The sequence below is a fragment of the Urocitellus parryii genome, chromosome 6 (genome assembly GCF_045843805.1).
Source record: "Urocitellus parryii isolate mUroPar1 chromosome 6, mUroPar1.hap1, whole genome shotgun sequence".
In the NCBI taxonomy this organism is placed as follows: Eukaryota; Metazoa; Chordata; class Mammalia; order Rodentia; family Sciuridae; genus Urocitellus; species Urocitellus parryii.
In genome coordinates, this window is record NC_135536.1 from 131,769,944 (window position 1) to 131,794,079 (window position 24,136).

At 40.1% G+C, this 24,136-nt stretch overlaps 1 protein-coding gene and 1 pseudogene across 1 annotated transcript in view; one reads left to right on the forward strand and one right to left on the reverse strand.

The window, feature by feature from the left end:
* The window catches only part of Cpeb1 (cytoplasmic polyadenylation element binding protein 1), a 61,713-nt gene that overhangs the window by 25,571 nt on the left and 12,006 nt on the right, over positions 1-24,136 (forward strand). The window contains exons 2-3 of the mRNA XM_026388132.2: positions 12,234-12,425; positions 22,976-23,199. Of these exons, the coding sequence (XP_026243917.1) occupies positions 12,272-12,425; positions 22,976-23,199 (378 nt within the window). The 5' untranslated portion in view covers positions 12,234-12,271. The remainder of the gene's footprint in view (positions 1-12,233; positions 12,426-22,975; positions 23,200-24,136) is intronic.
* LOC113182277 (septin-7 pseudogene) lies at positions 4,759-11,585 on the reverse strand (annotated as a pseudogene).

A 24,136-nucleotide genomic window follows, 5' to 3' on the forward strand; every position in this document is an offset into this window, starting at 1 on the left:
AATTGATAAAGGCAGTCTAAATGTTATACATTTTGATAGGAATTTTGTTTAATAATTGTTTTTTGAAAATATTTCTTAATGAGATAAATGAGACATTTTTAAAACTCATAATTTTTGGATGACTTTATGATTGCTGCAATGACTCAGGGTTTTCAACACTAACTACATTTCTTTTTTTTTTTTTTAATTTTATAGGTCTTGTACTCTGAGTAAACTTATTCATATAAGTAGAAGCAGTGTCACTCAACTCCTAGAACTCTTTTGAGTTCTTGGCAAAAAAAAAAAAAAATCAGTCATCTATCATTAGTTTTAGTCATCTACTTAATGACATTTCCATTCATTCCTCCTTCATATTTGATACAAAAAAAGAAACTGGAAACCATCTAATTTATGAAAAGATTGTTACCTAGTCATAGAGACATCAAATTACAGTTTCTTGGAAGCATATGAAAATACTGCCATGTTTTTCTCTGACTTAAAGATACCTTATTTAACTCATTTTACCTAAAGGATTGAGGAAATTTAAATATTGTTAGTATAAAAATATAAAATATAGGGGCTGGGATTGTGGCTCAGCGGTAGAGCGCTTGCCTAGCACAGGCGGGACCCGGGTTCGATCCTTCAGCACCACATAAAAATAAAGACATTGTGTTGTGTCCATCTACACCTAAAAAATAAATATTTTTTAAAATATATATATATATATAAAATATATTTTTAGGGGGTACTAGAGATGTAGCCCAGGGGGTGCTTTACCCCTGAACTACAACCCAGCTCTCCCCCTGCTCTTTTTTTGAGACAGGATTTTGCTTAATTACCTAGAGCCTTGCTAAGTCGCTGAGGCTGGCCTTGAATTTGCTATCCTCTTCTCTTAGCCTCCTGAGCTGCTGGGACTGTAGGTGTGCCGCTGTGCACAGCTAAAAATATACCTTAGCCAATAAAATATTATAAAATGTTTTCTTGTCACTTGCATTAATCATGTCATTTCATGTACCTTGGGCCCATAGATTTAACTTAACCTACAGAAAATGTATAACATACAACCTAACTTTTGGAAATTTTTACTGTCAGAAAAGTAAACTTACTTCAGTGAGACCTAGCTCTCTTCTTCTTTCTTTTCCCTTTTTTTTTCCTTTTCCTTTCTTCATTTGTTTGGGGATTGAACCTAGGGGCACTCTACCACTCAGCTATCTATATCCCCACTCCCTTCTTTAAATTTTATTTTGAGACAGAGTCTAAGTTGCTGAGGCAGACCTTGAACTTGGGATTTTTCTGTGTGCAGCCTCTTGAGTAGCTAGGATTGCAGGCATGTGCTGCCACATCCAGCCAGATTAACCTTTTATCAGAAAAAGTCTGACTTCATTTTTTGCTCCAACATTTTGTTAAGAACATTTCAAGCAGTCATATGAAAGAATTATAAAGTGAACCTCCTTAATACTTATCACTTAAACAATGAATGTTTTTGTCATATTTATTTGTTATCCATTTATTTATCTATACCCTAGCTGTTTATCAGTACATCTTATTTTATTATTCAATATAAATAAGTTGTAGACATGGGTATAGTTCACCTCTAAATGCTTAAGCATATGTACCATTAACTAGTGTACAATATTTGTTTACAACTTTTTCTTTGGTCAAATTTATGTGGAGTGGAACACATAAATCTTAAGTGTATTGTTGGATGCATCCTGTCAGATGTATGCACCTGACTCCCATCAAAATATAGACTATTACAGCTGGGTGCAGTGGTGCATGCCTGTAATCCCATTGGCTTGGGAGGCTGAGGCAGGAGGATCGAGAGTTCAAAGCCAGCCTCAGCAAAAAGCAAGGCACTCAATGAGACCCTGTCTCTAAATAAAATACAAAATGGGGATGGGGATGTGGCTCAGTTGTTGAGTGCCTCTGAGTTCAATCCCAAGTACTCCCCCAAAAGAAATTACACACACACACACACACACACACACACACACACGCAGAGTTACAATCTCCTTGAAAAGTTGCTTTGTGCCCTTTACAAGTCTGTTCCAAATGTTGCCTTACAGGGGCAATCACCTGATGTTTTTCACCATTTATTAGTTTTGTCTGTTCTAGAAATTCATATAAATAGGATCATAAATAGGTACACTTACCTAAGACTTCTTTCATTTATAATTATTTTGAGATTCATCCATGTTGTTTCTTGTATCAGTATTCATTCCTTTATTGCTGAGTAATGTGACAATATATGCAAATACCATATTTAGTTTTGTTGATGTTCACTTGGTCTTCATCCAGTATTTAATGGTTGTAAATACAGCCACTGTCACCATTCTTGTATAGATCTTTTCATAAACATACACTTCAATTCCTTTTAGTTGAATTTATAGGAGAATTGCTGGGTCACAGGATTTTGTGTGTTTAATTGTATAAGAAGTTGGCAGATATTTTTCCAAGGTGGTGGTACCATTGTATGGTAATGTATGGAAGTTCTTATGGTCAAAACCAAATGTTGGCAAAATATGGAAAAGTCCTTTTAATTTTAGCCATCTGGTGTATGTATTGTATTATCTTATTAACTTGCATTTCTGTAATGACTAATGATTCTGAGCATTCTTTCAAGTTCTTATTGACGATTTATATGTCCTTGTGAAGTGCTTTTCAGATTTTTGTAACCCTTTCAAGTATTTGTTGTTGTTTTGCTAATTTGCTGAGATTGGCCTTGAATTTAGGATCCTCCTGCCTCACTGTCCTGAGTCACTGGGATGGGTGTGTGCCACCATAACCTGGCAAAACTAGTATTTCATAAACTTTTAAGTTTTCTTCTGTACTATTTTATACTAGGCATTCGTTGGATATAGTTGTGAATGTTTTCTCACATTTTGTGACTTGCCTAGTTATTAATGATGTCTTGAGCCGAAGTTTTTTTTTTTTTTAATAGAGAAAAGAGGTTTATTTAGCTTTATAAATAAAGAGGTTGGACTGGAGTTGTAGCTCAGTGGAAGATCACTTGCCTAGCATGTGTGAAGCACCAAGTTCGATTCTCAGCACCACATATAAGTAAATAAATGAAATAAAGGTCCATCAACATCTAAAAAAAGAAATTAAAAATTAAAAAAAAAAGAAAAAGACTTATTTAACTTGGAGGCTGAAAGTCCAAGATTGAGTGACCCCATCTGTTTGGTCTCTGGTGAAGATGTTACAGTCGATGACATTATAGTGGCAGGAGTTGAGCAGAAGTTTTAATTGTGATAGAATTTTCAATTTATCAAATTTTTCTCGGGATCATTAAATTGAAAAACCTTTGTAGCCAGGTGTATTGGTGCATTTCTGTAATTCCAGCAGCTTGGGAGGCTGAGGCAGGAGAAATCTTGAGTTCCAGGCCAGCCTCATCACTTTAATGAAGCCTTAAGCAACTTAGCGAGAACCTGTCTCTAAGTAAAATATAGAAAGGGCTGGGGATATGGCTCAGTGGTCAAGCACCCTTGGATTCAATCCCCAGTACCAAAAAACAAAACAAAAAAAAAACTTTGCTTCCCTTCATCTCCCTTCCCCCACCAAGATAATTTCTTATATACGTTTTATAGTTATACTTGGCTTTTACTTTTAGTTCTTTCAGATCCCTATTAATGTTCATATATGGTATGAGGCAGAGGGTCAAGGTTCATTTTTACCCTCATAGAACTATCTGGTTGTTCCAGCTCCATTTGTTTAAAAAATCTTTGCCAGTGACTTACTTGAATGCGGGTATTATTATTAGAATTGTATTATATGTATTAATTTGGTAGAAAATAACTTGTTAACAAGATTATGGCTAAAAAGGATAGTAAATGAAAATAATATATACTTCAAGAATCCAAAATAGGCCAGCAATAAAAGGTTAATATAAAAAAGCTCTAAGTGTACTATAAGCATTATAGATTTTTCCTGTGTTTTTAATTTTTTTTTTTTGTAGTTGTGTATGGACAGAATGCCTTTATTTATTTATTTATTTATTTATTTATTTATTTTTTAAAGAGTGAGAGAGGAGGGAGGGAGGGAGGGAAGGAGGGAGAGAGAGAGAGAGAGAGAGAGAGAGAGAGAGAGAGAGAGAATTTTTTTAACATTTATTTTTTAGTTCTCGGCGGACACAACATCTTTGTTGGTATGTGGTGCTGAGGATCGAACCCGGGCCGCACGCATGCCAGGCGAGCGCGCTACCGCTTGAGCCACATCCCCAGCCCAGAATGCCTTTATTTTATTTGTTAATTTTTGTGTGGTGCTAAGGATTGGACCTAGTGCCTCACACTTGCAAGGCAAAGAGATATACCACTGAGCTACAACCCAGTCCTTCCTGTGTGTTTTTAAACAATGAAAGGGTCAAAAAAAAAGGATTAGCAGTATTAGACTAAATTTTTATTGTATATTCTGCTTTGAATGGAACCTTTGTATTATAATTATCATAGAAGAACATAGTTTCCATCAGGTGATGGCAATTTATGTTAAATGAAAATCTTCCATAGTTCTTTTATTTTGAAATTTTCTCTTGCATTAAATTGAAGACATTTGTTTAATTTTAAAAAAGGGGAGAGAATATGGAAAGGTATTTAGAGCTTTCTGAGTACACAATATCCCAGACAGTTCAAGGCATCATAGTCTCCATCAAGAACAATAAAATAATTTTGTCATGCTGTTAAATTCATGATTAACTGGTGCACATTGGTCAAATAGATCCAAAAAAACACTGATGTCCATGGTGACATATTGGCAACTATACATAAGTGGTTGTCAGTAGAGAGTTTAAAAGATCTTCCCTTTCTTTTTATTCATTTTTGAGGTTCTCAGAGAGTTCTATTGTTCTAAGATATTTTAAATGTCCTAGTTGGCTTTCTCATTCTCAAACTGTATGACATTTTCCTTTCTTAATCCTTTTTGCTGTGCTTCCAAATTATTTTTCATTTGTTTATGGTGCTCTTAAAGCTCACCTTCAAAGTCCTTCACGTTTTGAATTTTTTCTTTTGACCTTCATCTCAAACACCTTCTCATGTCCATCTTCATCTTAGCTGCATGCTCCTTTTTTTCTTTTGTGACAGAGGGTTCTTAGTAAGCCACCCTTTAATATTGTTATCAATTCCAATGTAAGTCAACTGCCAGTTTTTGTTGACTTACATAGTGTTCATAGTGTTCATTATTGATAACAGCATTCACATCTTGCATGTGTGTTCATATCAGTATATTGTAAAATCAGTGTTCAATATTTTAAACTTCAGTAACACCCCAAGGATACTGCCTTTCTGACCCTTTTGCTATTAATTTCAGTGATGGTTATTACTGCCTACCACAGCAAGAGGAAACAGTCCTTTATCTTTTTAACAAGCTTACTTTTTTCATCTTTTGTTTCTAGAAATTTATATTCAGGCCCTGGCTTACTTTTTATTACTTCTCATATTCAGTGAGATAAAATATTCTATGTTCTTGAATTTCTTTCATTTTTTAAACTCTTGGTGTCAACTGTTAGTGTCCTCCAGTATGAGTGCATCTGCTTTGGCAATAAACAGAATGATGCTCTTTCATGTAAATACTTTATATACTCAAAACGGAGTGGTTTAAGTCTATATCCTAAAGGAGCGACATAGTATAAACAGTATTGTGCCCCGTTATCAGGCATCTGACATCTCTTCGCTCAATTCTGCATTTAGGCAGTCCTCAGATTTACTATCAATGTAGTCAGTAGTAGGTTACCAACAATTACTGTTAGCCAGTGCACCTTCAGATGCTGGAATGTCCACTTCTGTGAGCAGTAACTGAATACCACCTTGTTTGATTAAAACTCTGGATTGTTTCATCTATGATTTTTTTTAATTCCTTGGGAAGTACTTGGGTACTCTGGAGAATACAAATCAGGAAGGAATATTGACTTGATTGAGTAATGTCAACTTTGCCAGCTCAGATTTACATAAGTGAGTGCAGACCCTCTTTTCCCTGATTTTCTGAGTGCTTGATTTGAGTGACTGGCAGATCCCACATAACCCTTAAGGTTCTTGGGTAGTGGTGCTGCATGGTGCCACTGTTGATGTGCCTCTCCTCAGCAACAGCAGATCTCATGCTGACCACAGCATCCCCCCAATCCCTCTGCAGCCAGCTCCTGCACTGTGCTATTATGACATTTTAGAATCTAAGTATGTTAATGTTTTAAGGACTATTATAGAAATCAGTTTGAAATAATTTACAGAATTTGAAGATTATTAAACGCAGTCAAGATTAAAGTAATCCAACGATCATATTTTATAATGGTAAGAACAAAAGAAACCTAATGCTCTTTCCCTCTACCTTAATCTGTAATGTAATTTAATAAGTGGTTAAACTTGTAAGGAAGCGATCCTTGATTATCCTAACCAAATGTTGTAAGGAAGTGATCCTTGATTATCCTCACCATCATGCATTCATTGCCTTCTGAACTATTTCCCTTATTAACACACAGATTAGCAGTAAATCCTTCTTTAGAGTGTGAACTTCTAGGGACTTGTGCTTAATTCACATTTAGCCTTTTATGTTCAATGAATAGTGTGAAATAAGGTTAAAAAGGAAACCAGGGCCTGCATATGGGCTTTGATCTGAGAAGCAACAGGGAACTGTTGAAACTTGGGAGAGTGAGCACCATGAAGAAAGTGGTCGTGTGGAAGGATGGCATAAATTAACCTGGAAGACGGAATCTAAGGTGGAAAGTTAAAAATAAAATGGATTTATTTTAAATGTTAACTCCTTCAAGTGTGGTCAGCATACCAGTAGCACTATCACCTGGAGGTTTGTTAGATAAATTCTGGGGCCAAACCCAGACCTACTGAAATAAGTATTTGCAAAGATCCCTGAGATTTGTATTCACACTAAACTTGGAAAAGCAGTGCTCTAGAGGAATTTAGAGCCACCATCGTGTGTGAATGGGTAAGGGCCAGAGGGCAAACAGTAGTTGAAGTGACAGGTCACATGATAGATGTCAGACTTTTTGCATGCTTATTTTCTCTCTTTAAGCCACCAAAACTGATTTATCCAAATTAGCATTTTGGTTTTCTTGATTTGGGGGAGAAAATAATATCCAGACTCTTTAGACATACATTCTTAGAAGTGCTGCTCTTTGGGCTTGCCAGAACTTTAAAAAGAACCATAAATCATTGATTTCAGTCATCTCAGCTGACTGAAGTAAATATAACTGAAATAATCTAATGGGGACAAATGACCCAGTGTCCCTATTTTTGTTACTCCCAGGGACTGGAATTTGGGGACGAAGTAGAGATTTTATAAAAGAGCCCAAATGTAGTTGATATACAAACTATAATAGTGTACTTGTTAAAATCTAGAAAGAAAATCGGGAAAGGACAGAATTTACTTTGTTTTGTAAAAACTAAAGGAAAAAATCTGTTAGCAGCATGCTACTCTCATGTGCATTATCTGTTCATAGTTTATGTTCCTTTATCAACTTGTCCATCAAAATACAATTTTCAGGGCTGAGGTTGTGACTCAGCGGTAGAGTGCTCACCTAGCACCTGCAAGGTACTGGGTTTGATCCTCAGCACCACATAAACATAAATGAATAAAATAAAGGTATTGTGTCCAACTATAACTAAAAAAAATACAGTTTTCATATAGTGATAATCATAGTATAAATGTAGTCTGTCATTTAACTTATTTCACTTGTTGATGTGACATACACCGGGTTTCCCTAAATTTGTCCTTATCTCTAAAGGCAACCTTTAGAATGACTTGCCTCAGTGGTTTTTCAGGTGAGGACTAAAGGCACCGTTTTGTTTTCTCTCTTACCCTCCTTGCCAGGTGCTTGAGAATAACACTTGCAGAGGACTCTGAGCAATTTTGTGCTAATTTTTGGTGGCAGAGGATCCATTAGAAGATAGAAAATTTTGTGTGTGTGTGTGTGTGTGTGTACATAATGTTTTTTTTATTGGTTGTTCAAAACATTACAAAGCTCTTGACATATTTCATACATTAGAATCAAGTTGGTTATGAACTCCCAATTTATAACCGATGTGATTCTGCAATCTGTATTTGGGGTAAGATAGAAGATTTTTATACTGAAAAAAGAATCAGGGTTGAGGCTGTAACACTTTGATTCTTGGAACATGAGTCTGGCTGCATTTTGCGTCTGTGCAGGGGTACTCTATTTTAGACTAGTCTTTGTCCATTTTCTGTTTCTGTGACAAAATAACTGAGGCTGAGTATTTCTAAAGAACAGAAGTTTATTTGGCACACAGTTATGCAGTCTGGAGTGTCTAGGAGCATGATGCCAACATCTGCCACATCGTAGTATAATGGAGGGCATCACATGAGGAAAAAGAACAAGCATGACTAGCTCTAGTCATTCTTCTTATAAAGCCACTAATGCCATCTAGAGGGTTCCACCTGGCTTACCTCATCTATCCCTAATTACCTCTTAAAGGCCTCACTTTCAGATACCATTAACATGAATTTGGGAATTAAATTCCTAAAACATGAACTTCTGAGGGACACATTCAAACCATAGTAAGATTGTAGCAAATTTTGAACTTTAAGTTAGTTTACTTATTTCCCTGAGTTGTTCAGTTGTTCATGAATTTGGAATACTTAACTATAGAGAAGATAATAATTATTTTCAAAGGGAAACAATTTTAAAATTTTGAATTTCCAACTTAAGTTGAAAGGCTGTGTAAGTATTGATAAAAAGAAATTTGAAGGAAAGGCATTTGAGACATTGTTCAAGTAGATTGCCTTTAGAATGTGAACTGTTACTTCAACTTGTATTAGATACCAGTTTTTGTCTGGTTGGTTCTTGGCAAAGGATTAGAAAAAATGTCTTTCAGTAAAAAGGGCCAAGTGCCTATCTGACTTTGAGTAATGTCAGATATGAATTTGAGAAGTGCAGTGGGCTTTTGTTTATTAAAATTAGACTTTGCTTCTTAGCTCCCACCCACCCGCTTTTTAAAGAAATTCTAGATGTTATACAAATGCACAGAGGCGGACACATTTTTAAAAAATATTTATTTATTAGTTATAGGTGGACACAATATCTTTATGTGATGCTAAGGATCGAACCTGGTGCGTCACGCATGGTAGTCAAGCGCTCTGCTTCTGAGCCACAACATCAGCCCCAGCTTCTTAGGCCTTTTGACTCATGCATGATAGTCTGTGTTGACTATTTGCTTCTTAACTTTCCTTTCAGTACGGCATGAAAGGGCAGAATATTTAGAATGAGTAAGTTTGGAGAGCTGAGATCAAGGAGCCATTAGAAAGGAGGCTTTTTGAGTGAAATGTTTCTGAACATCAGTGGCTGTGGCTATGGATAGAGTGATTGTATCTCTCAGTTTGTCTACCAGTTTTTGTTGAAGCTTGTAGTCCTGATCTTAGTATTAATATTTTCCCCCTTTTCTTTCGAAAATGTCCTGCTTTGGGTAATAAATGATCCAGTCACCCCCACAGGTAAAGTGCTTTGCATCAGACACTGTGCCAGCTTTTTTCTTTAATCCTCATAAAACGCCTGAAAAGGGTAGCCACTGTTGTCAGTTTCAGTTTAATTTACAAATGAAAATATACTCAGGAACATTGAATGACTTGACTGAGATCTCCTGGTGGCAGACTTGATGAGCAGAGGAAGGACTGTCACCTTGTTCAGTCCTTGTTCTGCACACCAGGTCTCAACAAGACTTCCAAAGCTACTTGACTTCTCCCAGCCTGATGTACCAAGGTTTAATGTGTACGACCTCCACTGATACTTTAGATCTAGTGAAGGTATTCCTGTAATGATTAGGAAGAAACTGTGGATTGGGAGTCTGGAAAAAAATTAAGGTGAGGCCTGTGTTGGGGCTATTGCGGGAGGGTAGAATTCTGTGATATGTAGACCTCCAGGCTTCATCTGGTCCTTGAAGGGTTTAACCAACTTGTTGCTCAAGCCTGCGGTCTTTGAGCTTGAGATGAGAAGGGTTTGGTAGTTTATTGATTGGCCCTGCTCAGATTTTAATGTTCATATATATTAATTAGAAATCTTGTTAAAATGTAGCTTAATTCCCTAGGTCCGTATGGGGCCTGAGATTTAGTATTTGTAACAGGCTCTTGGTATGCTGATTTTACTGGTCTACCACATTGTCTTTGAATAGCAGGAGCATAGCTGATGATTAAATTCTCTCTGCCTGGGGTACAGAAGTAGCCATTCATACAACAGATGTTCTGACTAGGACTGAGGGGATTATATACCTTCATAATTTAGAAGGTTATAGATATTTAAATATGGATGTTTTTAAAGGAAACATTTTGCTTTTGTAATGAATGCATGTGGGTTAATTTTAAAATATATCCTTAGCTTGGAGGAAGGGAGGACATAGAATCTCAGGAAGGAGTAGTGTGAGGTGGGGGGCAATACCCACATGGGTGAGCTACTGCTTAGCTTGTGCAGTGGTGAACACAGCTTTGACAAACACAGACAGGAGCAAGCAGAGTGTCTACAGCCAGACAGGAATAGCGTGGATGGATGACACAGCAGCAAAGCTTAAAAAAAAAAAAAAAGCCTCCAAAGGGAGGAGTTCTTCCCACAGACTGACCATTTTTCCCCCTCAGGCTCTGTGCCTGAGTGTGCTGAGAGTGTACTGCTGGAAGCTCTGGCCAACTATTCATGTATTGGACAGCATTATACCCCCCTCTGTCCTGCCTTGCTCAAATCCTGCCTGGGCATATCCCAGGTGGGACTGCTTCCTATATCTGCTTGCTTGCTTCTTGCAACAGGGGAGAACAAGCGGATGAAGTGCTACCAGCCTATACAGGTGTAAGCAGTCTTCCTGCTGAGGCTGAGATGCTTGCTATGAACCCCGCCCTCCCATGCACCCCCCCCCCCCAGACATGAGGAAGAATCCCAGTGACAAGGGATCATGTTGGAAAAGGGCTGACACAGGAGGAGACATTGGTGAAGAGGAAATGGCAGGGGCTCCAGAAGTTGGACTTTCTTAGGCTTTGTTGCTGGAGCTGAGAGTGGTCACAGAAATAGGTTGTTGGTCCTGGTAGCAACCCTGAGAGAAGGCTCAGTAATTAAAGATGCTAGTGACCACCTCCAATGCTGGCATTACCCCAAGAGCTTCTAGAAGGGCAAAGTCAAGGAAAATAGTATTGACAGAGCCAGATATTGTGAGCTCCTGAACATGGTGTTTCTGATAGGGCATAAAAATACTTCTGAGATGGTTTCTCTTGTTTGGGTGTGTCCATGAGTCTTTGGGAATGTTGCCTTAAGTTGCAGGAAGGAGGGGAGGCACTGGATCCATATGTCTGCTCATGACTGGTGCCCCTTCTGTTATGCTAAGGGGAGCCTGTGAGAGCATATCTCACTCTAGCATTTGGGTTGTGGACCATGTCCTTTGAGAGATACCTGAAACAGCCTAGTGACTCTCCCTCCCTTTGCCAAAGCTGACCCCTTTTCTCTGTTTAAGGTGCTCCAGACAAGCCTGAAGCACTAGGTGGTGTTCCCCGGGGTTCAAGTGCTCAGTGTTTTTCTGAAACTTACCCCATTCCTCAGTAATAAACATTGCTGTGTCAGGGTGCTGTTCAGGGGCCACTTGGAGCACATAGATTTTTGCTAGCAGGATTGTGAAGCTTTGCATTGGGCTGCAAAGCCAGGGCTTGAGCCAGCAGCTGGAGAGAGTCCAGGACTAGAGTGTTTTTGGGTTTGGGGGTGGAGAGCAGAGGGAGGGGCAGGAGGGCAGAGCCACAGAAGCAGGCAGTCAGCTAGCTGCTTTGGCTTTGCCGTCAGCAGATAGGACTTTAATTGTGGCTGAGGGCCACTTGGCTACCATTTCTGGAGAGTGGAGGGTCTGCCTCACAACCTGGACTTACCAGCACTGCACCTAGACTATTCCAAGTAGCTCTTGTAGCTGTCTTTTCCCTGGGAGGCAAGTCTCCTCCCCGTTGTCCCTCCTGCTCCTCCCCCGTTCTGAGGGATGATGCCGCTCTCTATTGCACGGCTCAGCCGGCTGATGTCACTGGCAGCGGGAAGCATCAGCAGCCTGATCACATGCTGGCCCAGTCTGTAATGCAGACGGGATAGGGGTGTGTGTGTGGGGAGGGGGCTGTATGGCAACTGCTTTTACTCCGACGCCCCCAAAAGTGCAGAGGCAGCCGCTGCAGCATCTAGCCAGCTTGGATGTCTGGCCCCTGAGCCTGCAGAAACTATTATTAATAATACTTATTGTTGATAATATTGGGGAAAACAACCGTTAACTCTGGGATTTCTGCTGTCTTCCTATCCAAAGCAGAGTTCCAGGACTCCGAAGAAACAGTTACAAGCAGGATGCTTTTCCCCACCTCTGCGCAAGAATCTTCCCGTGGCCTCCCAGATGCAAATGACTTGTGCCTTGGCCTGCAGTCCCTCAGTCTGACGGGCTGGGACCGACCCTGGAGCACCCAGGACTCAGACTCCTCAGCTCAGAGCAGCTCACACTCGGGTGAGTGCCAGAGAATGAGTTGGCTGGGGGAGGGGGATGCATGGGGTAGCAAAGGAAAATATCCACAGCAACAGTTGTTCTCTTCCCTTTTGCATCACCCCCCCCCTCCAAACACACACAACATGGAGCTGTTTTGCAAGAGATGGAAATGCTAGCTGTGAGTGTGGCAGGACAGATGGCTGCTCGTAAAGGCAGACATGCCTTTTCCACTTACCCTGATAAATTCCCTGGAGTTGTTAGTCTACACCTGGGTGGCTCTGAGAAGGGTCCCCAAGGTGGCAGCCTTATGCAGAAAAGATCCACTAACCCCCTGGTACACAGGCCTGTCTTGGAGATGATGAAGCAAAACACTTTTAGGTGGGGGGAGGGGACTTAAGGGATTTATTACTAGGTGACCAGGTTCTCCCTCCTCCTCTGGATTTTAAAACTTGGGAGCTATGTATGAAGGGTGGGTGGTCTCTGGGTAATGGCAAGGGAAGAATTTTAACCTCAAGTGGGTATTAACACTAGGCTAGGTATCATTCCTGGTATATTAGAATTGCCTTAACGTAAAGTTAAGAGCATTGATTCTGAAAAGGGGTAGGCAGTGAGCAGGGTGGGGTAACTCCCAGCTCCAGAGGCTTTTTTTCCTTTTCTTTGTGTTGAGGGTAACCAGACAGAGGAAAGAAGAGCCACTCCCCTTTAGGATCCCTTCTTGTCTTGGTAGTCTTTGATGGGGAGAAATTGAAGGGACTTCTTGGCAACCCCTTAAACTGCTTCTGCTCAGATTTTCCCATTACCCATTTATTTCCCTCTTGTGACACAAGGGGAAGGTTAGCAGATACAAGTCTTAGAGTACTTGGAGAGAAATGTGAACTTAAATACTATAGGTATACTTAAAGTATACATATTTTACTTTATGTAAGTTATACATAATAAAAGGTAGTGACAATTCTATGGAGGAAGATAGAAGGGGCGACATGCATTCCATTTGCTCTTGATGCTGACAATGGGATACACTGAGCCTGTTGTCCTTCCCTATCTCCCCGTCCAGGGACCAGCAGTCATGGCAGCAAGGTACTGTCATGTTGAATTCTCTGGCCTCCACCTTTTTTAGAATAGGTCTTTTTTTTAGAATGCTTTACAAAGCCTGGGACTGTTGTGTTTGTTAGGTATTTTGAGGCACATTTCCTTTGGTAAAATCCCATTTGGGAGAAGGAGAGTGGAGATATATATATATATATATATATATATATATATATATATATATATATATATATATATATTTTTTTTTTTTAATTTTTATTTTTTAATTTGAATGTGGGTAGGGAGATGCTTTGCTTTAAGTAAGTACTTCTGGGTTACGGTGGGATCTCTCGAAGTACTGACCTTCAGCTGACTCGGGCTGTTCTGGAAAGGTTGGTAACTGTCCTGTTCCTTTGAACAGTGGAGATAGTGTCACTGTTTGGTTCATTGGCTGCACCTTGACTTGGACGCCACGGTACTTTGTGTGTTCTTTGAAGCCAACCATGTCCTGTCATCCCTCCCACTGGATCTGAGCAAAAGACTGAAGAGTTCACATGGGAGATGGACACCTATCTGTGGGTAATTGGTGTTTGATCAAGCCCTTGCACTGGTATCAAATTAGGGTGTGGTCCTACTTTGGCTCTGGTTTTTTAGTAGCTATCAGGGACATTCTGAAATATATCTTTGGATCCATAGAAATGCAGATGTGTCCAGTTTGGGGCTTAGAGAGCTTGGTCTGACAGTTACTGTGAAATTAGGATATAAAAAAGAGCTTGGCTAGGTGCGATTATGCCTGTAATCTCAGCTACCCCAGGAGGCTGAGGCGAGAAGATTGTTGAGTCTAGGAGTTCTCAGCCAGCTAGAACAACATAGCAAGACCCAGTCTTTAAAAAGAGAAACAAAATAAGGCTTGGTATCCAGTCGTAATTTCCCCAGTCTGCCACCACTTGAAAACTGTGCTTGTAGCTGTTTGTCTGTGGACTTGTCTTTTTTTTTTTCTTTTCCACCTTGCATCTCAAGCACTTTAGTGATAAATATTACATGATTTTGTGGATCAGGGAAGGATTGCAGTCTGAGCCTCAGATTCATAAGGAGTGGAGGGTTGTCCAAGCAGTATGATCTGGTTGGGGGCAATGTTAGCCTGAATATTTCTTCCCCTCTGAGGATTGAGGACACACCCATCCCTAATCGCCATGTTGTCTTTGGTTTTTGGAACTGTGGTGGCAGCCATCTCTCTTATTTGCCTGAGCTGTGGGCCTTCTTGGAAAGCCCACATGTGGGTACTGCCTCCTAGAGTAGGATGCAGCCCTCCCACCAACCAGCTGCAGTGCCAGATCGAGCACCCTTGCCAGCAATGCGGGAACATGCAGCCCACATTCCAGTGCCTACACTGCCTTCCCATATGAAAACCAACTAGGTCAGTTTCTTCAGGGAGGGAGGAGATATTTCAGCAATATTGGGCTATCTTGGAGATTCCTTGTAGAGTCAGCCTCAAACCCTGTTGTCTCTGTGTGGAGTTCAGAGTGCAAACTTATTTCTTGGGCTTTGCTTGTTGACATATTGCCTCAGGCAGCTAGGGCTTCATCTGATCATCCTTTAATACTTTTAAGTATTTGGAAAGGTTGAAGAACAGGACTCTTGACTAAAAATTTTTGACTGAATTCATTCAGCAGTATTAAGCACCAAAAAGTATGCCAGTCACTGTGTTAGGCACTGGAGGTACCTACCCTGATCATAGGATAAAATTAAGATTCTCCATGAGTATCAAGGGAAAACAGATGAGAAAGCATACCAAATGTAGCACAATAACTACTGTAATCGGGGCTTCCACTTTCTACCCTAAGGATTTTGTATATATATATATATATTTTTAGTTGTCAATGTACCTTTATTTTGTTTATTTATATGCGGTGCTGAGAATCAAACCCAGTGCCTCACATGTGCTAGGCAAATGCTCTACCACTGAGCCACAACCCCAACCTTACCCTAAGGATTTTTTGCACTAGGATACCCTTCCACTGGATTCTTAGCTTGAGGCTGGTACATGTGGTACAGGGAGAATATTCTCTAGGGGCTAGAGTGCTTTTTTTTTTTTTTTTTGGTACTGGGGATTGAACCCAGGGTGCTTAACCACTAAGCCGAATTCCCAGCCCTTTTGTAATATTTTATTTAGAGACAGGGTCTCGCTGAGTTGTTAAGTGCCTTGCTAATTTGCTGAGACTGGCTTCGAACTCCTGATCCTCCTGCCTCAGCCTCTGGAACTGCTGCTATTACAGGGGTACATCACTGCTCATGGAAGATAGAGTGCTTTTGCTATGTAGATTTCTTTGACCTCAGAGGCTTGCTGGAAGACCCTCAATGGAGTCTGTTTTTGAGAGTTGCCCCTGTAAGGCCAGCTTCTGCTTTGCAAGCTCCTCCCATCTAGTCTGTACACCCCTTGCTGGAATGGAAGTCATAAAAGCAAGATGAATGTTAGAAGTGCATTTTTCTAAAAGACCTCATTGGCAGATGTCCAGGGGTACTTTTTTCCTTCTTGTAGTATCTTAAGCCCTGTATGCTATAGGAGGGCTGTGGAAGCTGTCCACAATATCCTAGGATAGGGGATGGAGTGACTAATAGCCACAATTTATCAACTACTTTTTACGCTGAGCACGTCGTGATTTTTTAATACTTATTTTTTAGTTGTAGTTGGACACAATACCTTTATTTTATGTGGTGCTGAGGAGCGAACCCAGGACCTCACACATTGCTAGGCAAATGCTCTACCTCTGAACCACAAAAATCCCAGTCCATGTCATGTGATTTTAATGCTTGCATAGATAAGGAAATAAGCTCACAGAGGCTGCAGAGTGACACAACTACGCAGACCCAGCTTTCCAATCCTGTCCTAAAACTCCAATGTTCCCTGTTATACCTGTGTTCCAACGGAGAATCTTAATGTTGGACAAGTAAGACTTAAGATCATCTCCACATGCGGTACAAGGGACTGTTTAGCCAGAGCTTAGGTGCTCCCTTGATAAGGTCTCTAACACCGAGGGCATTGGATACAGTTCCCACTGTCCCTCCCACCCCTCAGTCTCAGTTCATCAGCTGTACCACCTGCTGGATTTGTCTTTTGCCTCCCCCCTTGTTAGTCTTCCCTGTGTAGTGTTACTCAGCAGGAGAATGGGGCTAACTCTTTTGAGAATCTACTTTGAGGGATCTAGAAACAGGGACTCTTGATGAACAGAATCCCAGTGGAGAAACCAGATGCTCAGTCTAAAATTGCCGATACATCCTGTCTCTTCCCACTCTCTTTAGGAGTCCCATGGAAATTAACCTGTGTGCCCTCTCAGGTTTCTACCTAACCAGTGAATAGAATGTTCCCTGTGCTGTGTCACTTGCAGGCTCCCTATTGATGTGTGGGAAAGATCAGCCTGGAATGAGAAGGAAATCTTACAGCATTTTGCTTCTTTACTTCCAGTGTCTTCTAAACGAAGTTCTGAGACAACATTTAGAATAGGGTTAGGTGTCTCCTATATAGCACTTGGACTTTCCGCCCAACCAAGTTTCCTTATAAATATAGCTTAACTCCTAATTCTCCACTACTGTATTCCCACCATATAACACAGTGCCTGGCTCATGTCTGCTTAATAAATATTTGCTGCATTAATGATGAATTCTGAGCCACTGTATTCTATTCCATTCATGCTGGGTAGCTTCCCCCCACCTACAGTTGCTGGGGATTGAATCTAGGGCCTCATATATTCAAGGTAAGCCCTCTATCACTGAGTTATATACCCAGCCTATACTGGGTGTTTTTTTTTAAAGTGCATAGTTCAGACAAGGTCTCTCCTATCCTGCCTCCTACTTGTGTTGATAATTTAGATGGGCCCATTCTTTAAAGTTAGTGTCTTTGACCCAGTAACTTCTAGGGAATGATAATGCACTTATACAAAATTTTTATCATAGAGCAGAGCTCGAGTTCTATCATGGAACCTAGTATTTGGGAACAACTTTTGGTGTAGAGAAGAGGGAAAACCTAGGAAGCAGTGTGACAGCCAGTGCCTCTTATCTAAGAAAGAAGTTGAGGTGGTTGGATGTATGCTGATTTTTACATAGGACTTAAGTATGTCTTCTTTGAAATATGGAACTTGCTCAGTGATCAAGATTGGGGATATACTAGGAAAAAGGCTATGCTTTATACAACTTGGGCCTGTGGAATTTAGAGTTGGTGGAGGGAGCTCACACTCATGTAAACTACTTTTTTAAAAAATATATTTTTAGTTATACATAGACACAATATCTTTATTTAATTTTTTTATATGGTGCTGAGGATTGAACCCTGTGCTTCGTATGTGCAAGGCAAGTGCTCTACCACTGAGCCACAACCCTAGCCCTCATATGTCAACTACTTGAATTGGGATATGTTTTAGAGTTGCAGAATTGGGGTCTCAGACCAAAATGTGGTCTGTTTTCATACCTGGAATGAATGCTGCCTCCCCTCTTTCCTCCCTCTATGCCTTCATATAGATTCTCAGTAAGTAGTCTAGAATCAAGGATGGAGATGGGCAAGAACAGCCTATGTGGCCTCTTAGGCTAGAAGTAATACTCCATAAAGTATTTGACTTTATGTCTTAGACCTAATCTCCACTTCAGCTGAGCTCAAGCTAAAACAGTAACTTACAATGCAAGTATCCAGGGCCAGACCCTGCCATTGCGAATGCTACCATCAGACTCTTGATGCCTTTGTACCCTTGGTGAAGCCTTCAGAAAATTTGAACAGTGACTCAGCTCTAAAACCCACAGGAGCTGGCATAGAAGGGTGAAAGTAGAGAAAGTTAACAATCAGTCTAAAAATATTACTGCTGATTTGGTCTCTTGTACTCTCTGAGGTAGCATTAATGAGCTGGAACCCTCTGCCAGGTTGGGCTATAGAGGGACAGTCAGGTCACTCTAGGGCATCTGACCAGTGTCAGGGTTTCCAGAAACTTGGCTCATTCTGTGGATTGAAGGAAATCTCAGAATTCTGTTGTTGACATACATTTTAACCCCATGTACTTTCATTGTTCTCTATCTCTGTTTTTTTTCCTGAACCATTAAGAATACTACAAAAAAGGAATTTAAGTTACCTTAAAATTGATAACAATACTTAAAAACTGGCATTTATATTCCAATTTTAGCATTTTTCTCTTCCTTCTCTCTTAACATGCATCAGCCCAAACTTTAGGCCCTAGCTTTTCTTGTTCTTGCTCAGAATGAGCTTACAAAGTCCCTTAATTGTCTTGAACATACTTTTTCATGAAAGTATTATTACTGTTCCTTGCCACTGTTTTTGTATTATTTGTTCCTGGTACTGTGTTATGCCACTTCTTTGCTTCTCCCTGTACCCCACTCAAGTGTTATCAGAGTTAACACTATTTGAGGGTGAGTCCTATACAGCCACCTGGATTGCTTTGGTACCCTCCCTTCTATTTTTTCTTTCCAGTGTCTAGGGGTTGTGTCCTAAGAGCTGTATTTATATTATAATCTCTAGTCTTTAAATCAAGGGAAATAATTATTTATGAAAGATATTTGGGTGAGGTAAAGGGGTTGATTAGGAATTTGAAGTAATAAGCCTTATTTTTTCTAGATTAGTGCTTCTTAAATTTTAATGTACATGCAGATCTCTTGGGATCTTGTTAAAATGCAGATTCTGATTCACGTGGGGTCCAAGATGCATTTTTTAATGAGTTCCTACAATGACAAAGCCCTAGCTAAAGTTTGAGACCTGCATGCTTTGGTCCTGTGGCACCAATTTCTGGTAGGTGAGATTGCTCATTTGTAGTTGATGGTCTTAAAGAATTTGAACAGAAAGGAGAGGTGCCAGGACCAAGAAGACAAAGAAATATGGGATCCTGGCAGTTTGTATCGGTGCGGGAGGAGGGTTTGTTGAGGATTCAATCCAGAGCCTCATGCATGCTGGTTGAGTGCTCTGAGTTTCATCTCCATTCCCTTGACAATTTTTTTTAAATAACAAATAAATGGTGTACTATGGAATATGAAGCATGTTGTCAGAAAGGATCAGGTCCCATTTTGTCACTCATGAACTGTGAATTACACATATTGACTACCCCCTGACCCATGATTTCCTGTGTTAAGATGGTGTAATATCCACTTTTTAGGATCCAGTGAAGTTTATTTACCTAAAGTACTTCTGGCATGTGTTGGATGTTCAATAAATGGAAGTTGCTATTAGTGTTAGGGACTTGATTGAACCTGGTGCAGATTGTGGAACAAATGACTGACCATGAGCTGTGAACACTTGAGGAAGTATAATTCATTAGTGACCACCATGAGATGTCATACCATTTTCTATTTAGACAGGCTTGTTACCATAGGAGAGGAGTGCTGTAGACATAAAATTCCTAGCTGTAACCCAGAAACTTGACAAAGCCTCAAGTTACCTATGTAGGTACAGTAGAAATTTACAGTTTAGTTGAGATAGACATGTATCAATAGAATAGTGAATAGGAATTGGCATGAATGAGAAAAAGTGACCTGTAGCGACTACTAGGTTGGTTTTTGACTCTTTTTTAAAATGTAGGTGAAGACATAGCCCATATTTGTCTCCTTGGTCCCCCCAGGTCAAACCCTATGGATTAGTCAGCCGTTCTTCAGCATTTTTTTTTTTTTTTTGCATAGTGCTTTATGCTAGACCTTGCTTATAACTCTCAGAGCTAGTCAGTATTGTGCTGCATGAAACTCCCCTCTTCCAGGATTAACTAACTACCGTTAATCCTGTTTATCACTGGTGAATGCTCCTTCTAACTTCTGCTTTAGCTGAAGGATTTTCTTAAAAATCCTGCTTTGCCCAGTGGAACCTACTCTTTCTCCCAAACCATACCTACCTCAGGGTCATTCTTTTCTTCCTTCTTATAGCTTGCAGTATTTCTCCTGAAGATTTCAATACCTGGGTTCGTTCCTTCCTTCCTTCCTTCCTTCCTTCCTTCCTTCCTTCCTTCCTTCCTTCCTTCCTTCCTTCCACCCACCCACCCTGGGCCCAAGTATCACCATGAATTCTTTTAATATTCATATGGATGTTGAACATAATGTCTGATATTTCAGACTTTACGCATTCTAGTTCAGCCACCTGTATTTTTCATACTCTGGACTTTGCCACATATGGAACTCTGAATAGTTACAGTCCTTCCTCTTCCTGTTTATCCTCTAATGCCTTCTTCAGTCTTCTCACAGTCCTTGGAACTTGCTGTTTCTCCATATATTTGCTCCCAATCTAATGTCTCTTTTCTGTCTTTAGCGTATAACATCTGACCCTCTCCTCATCTCCTCTCTTGATGTCAATATCAACTCTGTTGTCCCATTTTCTCCTTCACACCATCTCAGGGGAAAATCATAGCCCTCTGTGGGTCCAGTGACCATTCGGGTACCTGAGCTCTGCTGTTCTGTTAAGTCTAACTTAAATACTAGGTCTCCCTCTCTGCTGGGAGCTAGGCAATTGTGGCTGTCTTCGTTAGATTTCCTAGCCAGCCTCTTTTGTTATCCCCTCAGCAGTTTTTCACATCATCTCTTCAGTGTCTCTCAGTCACCCTTAGGATAAAATCAAAACTCACTAATCTGGTTGTTAAGACTTTTTATGATTTGATTGTTACCTCATTGTTCACCTCCCTGAGCTCATTTTTGTAAAATTTGAAGGAGGACAAGGCCCTCTAGGGCATTGGTACCACTTTTAAGACTGATGCATGTGATCTGTGGGTTTTTCTGTGCTTTGCTGCATCAGGGAAGAACCTTGAGTAAATGTTTACACATCCTGCCTTTTCAGGGCAGATTTTCCACTTCTTTCAGGCAGGGGTTTGTCAAGGATTACTTGAAGTTTTGTCAAGATTATTTTTGATGGGCATCAGAATGGAAGTTTTTTGAGATATTTAGTTTCAGCATACAGTTAAGTGTTGCATATATACAGTTCCAAGCTAGTGCTTAGAAAACTGCTTTGAAAAGCCAAGGTAAAACACTGTTTTCTTGAAAAAATAGTAAACAAGCTCCTTGGTGGATGTAGTATGGCTCCACTCCCCTTCATAAATATTAGACTGGCTAAAATTAAAAAGACTGACCATACCAGGTATTGGCCAGGATTTGGGGAGACTGAAACTCATCATTGCTGTTGAGACTGTAAGATGGTATATCTACTTTTTTTAATTAAAAATATTTTTCCATTATAGAATAACAATTTTGCAAATATATCTTCACTGTCTCCTGCATTTAAAAAAAAAAGTTATATCTAGAAAGGGGGATCGCATGCCAAGGAGATTGGGTTGGTCTGATCCCATGGTAACAGCTGTTTTGGATTTTGTGCACGCATATGTTCTGTCATGAATGGCAGTATGTTTGATACTCTTGAGACCATGTCTTGACTTTGGTTGGTTCCTGCCTCTTGGTACTCATTCCAGACCCAGCCAAGCATTCAGGCTAACTTGGAGGCCTGGGAAAAAATAAGCTCTAAGTGGCCTGTTTCACTTAATTGCTACTCTAGGCTAAAGGAGACCCAGTAACAGGCTTGTTCATTGATCACCTATATTATCTTGGATTCACCTAGGCCATTTTGAAAAATGTTTTTTCAGTTATTCAGATGAAAAAACATCAAATTAGGGGTTCTGTCCTAGCTTTAGTGCCCCCATGGCTCAACAAAGCCCTCTTACTCTTTATTCTCATGGGCAAAGGGTGTGCTTTGCTCAGATCCCTCATTTCCCCAAGACCATGTGTGGAGAAATACTGTTCTTTTTCAATGTATGATATTTAAATATTGTGTGCTATGCACCCTCTACTGAGCACTTTCCATCTGCTGTCTGATTAAGTCCTCCTAACAATGTTATGAAATAGTTGGTATTCCACTGAAGATGCCAGTGAGTAGGGGGAGGCTCAGAGAGTCGAGTGAGCTTCCCAGAGCTCGAAACATCTGCAGGAGGTATTAGGCCCAGGATTTTATCCTGGTTCATCTTAAGTCATAGAGTGGGCTTAACCATGCCATTCTGTTTCCATCTTAAATGTTTCAAATTAAGGGGTTCATAGAAGATAATTTGTGGATAAGAAAGAAAGCTAGGAGTGTACGCTAGGAGTTTGATGCTTGAACTACACCAAAGTTTTGGGATGTGGTATGTATTCCTGAATTTCAACTGTGTAACATTAAAAAGTTGAGAATTTTTCTAATAAGAAGATTGACAGGCATAAAAGAATATGGTTTGGGATTACTAATTGTGCTACAGGTGTATCCAGATATTATCAGCAGTTGAGATCAAGGCCCCCAGATGTTGGCACTAACCATTAAGTCTTGTGACAGAGAGCAGACTCTTTTGCAGGAACTCTGGTCTTCAAATAGTATCCTCTAACTGCCTTTCATGAGCTGTGGGGGTTCATGTCTTAGAAGTGGATGGTAATTTGATAATTATATTCTGTGTTTCTGGTATGCTTTCAGTGGTCCTGCCTTAGATAGCTGTTGGAGGGGAAAAGAAGGACTTTGGGCTGGAAAAACTAAAAAATCATATGGTTTCTTTCTTTTTTTTTGGTCCCAGTACTGAGCATGCTTCATAATCCGCTGGGAAATGTCCTAGGAAAACCCCCATTGAGCTTCCTGCCTCTGGATCCCCTTGGGTCTGATTTGGACAAGTTTCCAGCACCTTCAGTTAGAGGATCCCGCCTGGACACTCGGCCCATCCTGGATTCCCGTTCTAGCAGCCCCTCTGACTCAGACACGAGTGGCTTCAGCTCTGGATCAGATCATCTCTCAGACTTGATTGTATGTAACATATTCAGAAAGGGAGTTTGAGGGTTGTGTTGCCTGTGTGTGTCCAAGGGGAATGAGGATGCAGTGTCTGTCTTAGAGCTTGAATGCAAGCTGGAAGATAGGATGATAGGAGACATGGAGGCCAGTGTGCACATTTGTAGAGACTTATTCTCAACAGAACCAAGGATCCTTTGAGTATCCATGAGTAATACATTTCAGGTCCTAGGCTGAAGATATTTTAATAGTTACTCTAAAAGCTGGAAAACAGATAATTTTAAAAGTAAATTTGGGGGTCCTGGAGTGCTCTATTTTTTGACCTACTTGGGTAGTTAGCTTTTAAACAATAACATTTATTGTACCTTTTTGAATGCTATCTCAAAAATTTTATTATTTTTTTTTAAATAATACTGACAGCACTAGGATTTTAATCCAAATCGGATTCTAGCTCTTATGTTTTTTCCACTGACCCCTGCCCACTCTGAATACAAGGCAATGGTAAATCTGTGAAATATTGCTTCAGAGTTAATTTATGCATCTCATATTTCTTATTCATGTATGACATGTGTGATCTCCATGATAAGTATAGTTGGCAAATGGATTAGAGTAGGTGGCGAGGATATAGCTAGTATAGATAGAATTGCATAGAAAAGGGATGGAAATAAATATGTGGAATTGGCAGTAAGACATCTTCCTGAAATAAAATACAGTTTCAGGTACTTTCTGAGCCTTGCATTTCTAATTCCAAATCCCCTGAGCTGAATGTTGAATGAATATAGAATGGTTTGTTTTCTCAGACTCTTCTTTTCCATCTAAGGCTTAGCGATATTATCATGGTCATGGTTTCCCATTCATGGCTTTTAGAGCCCATCCTGTTTTCTGTCAGCCTGTCCTAGACTGTGAAATCCGGCATTGGTGTTCACACTGCCCATTGGTTTTGTCTTTTCAAACT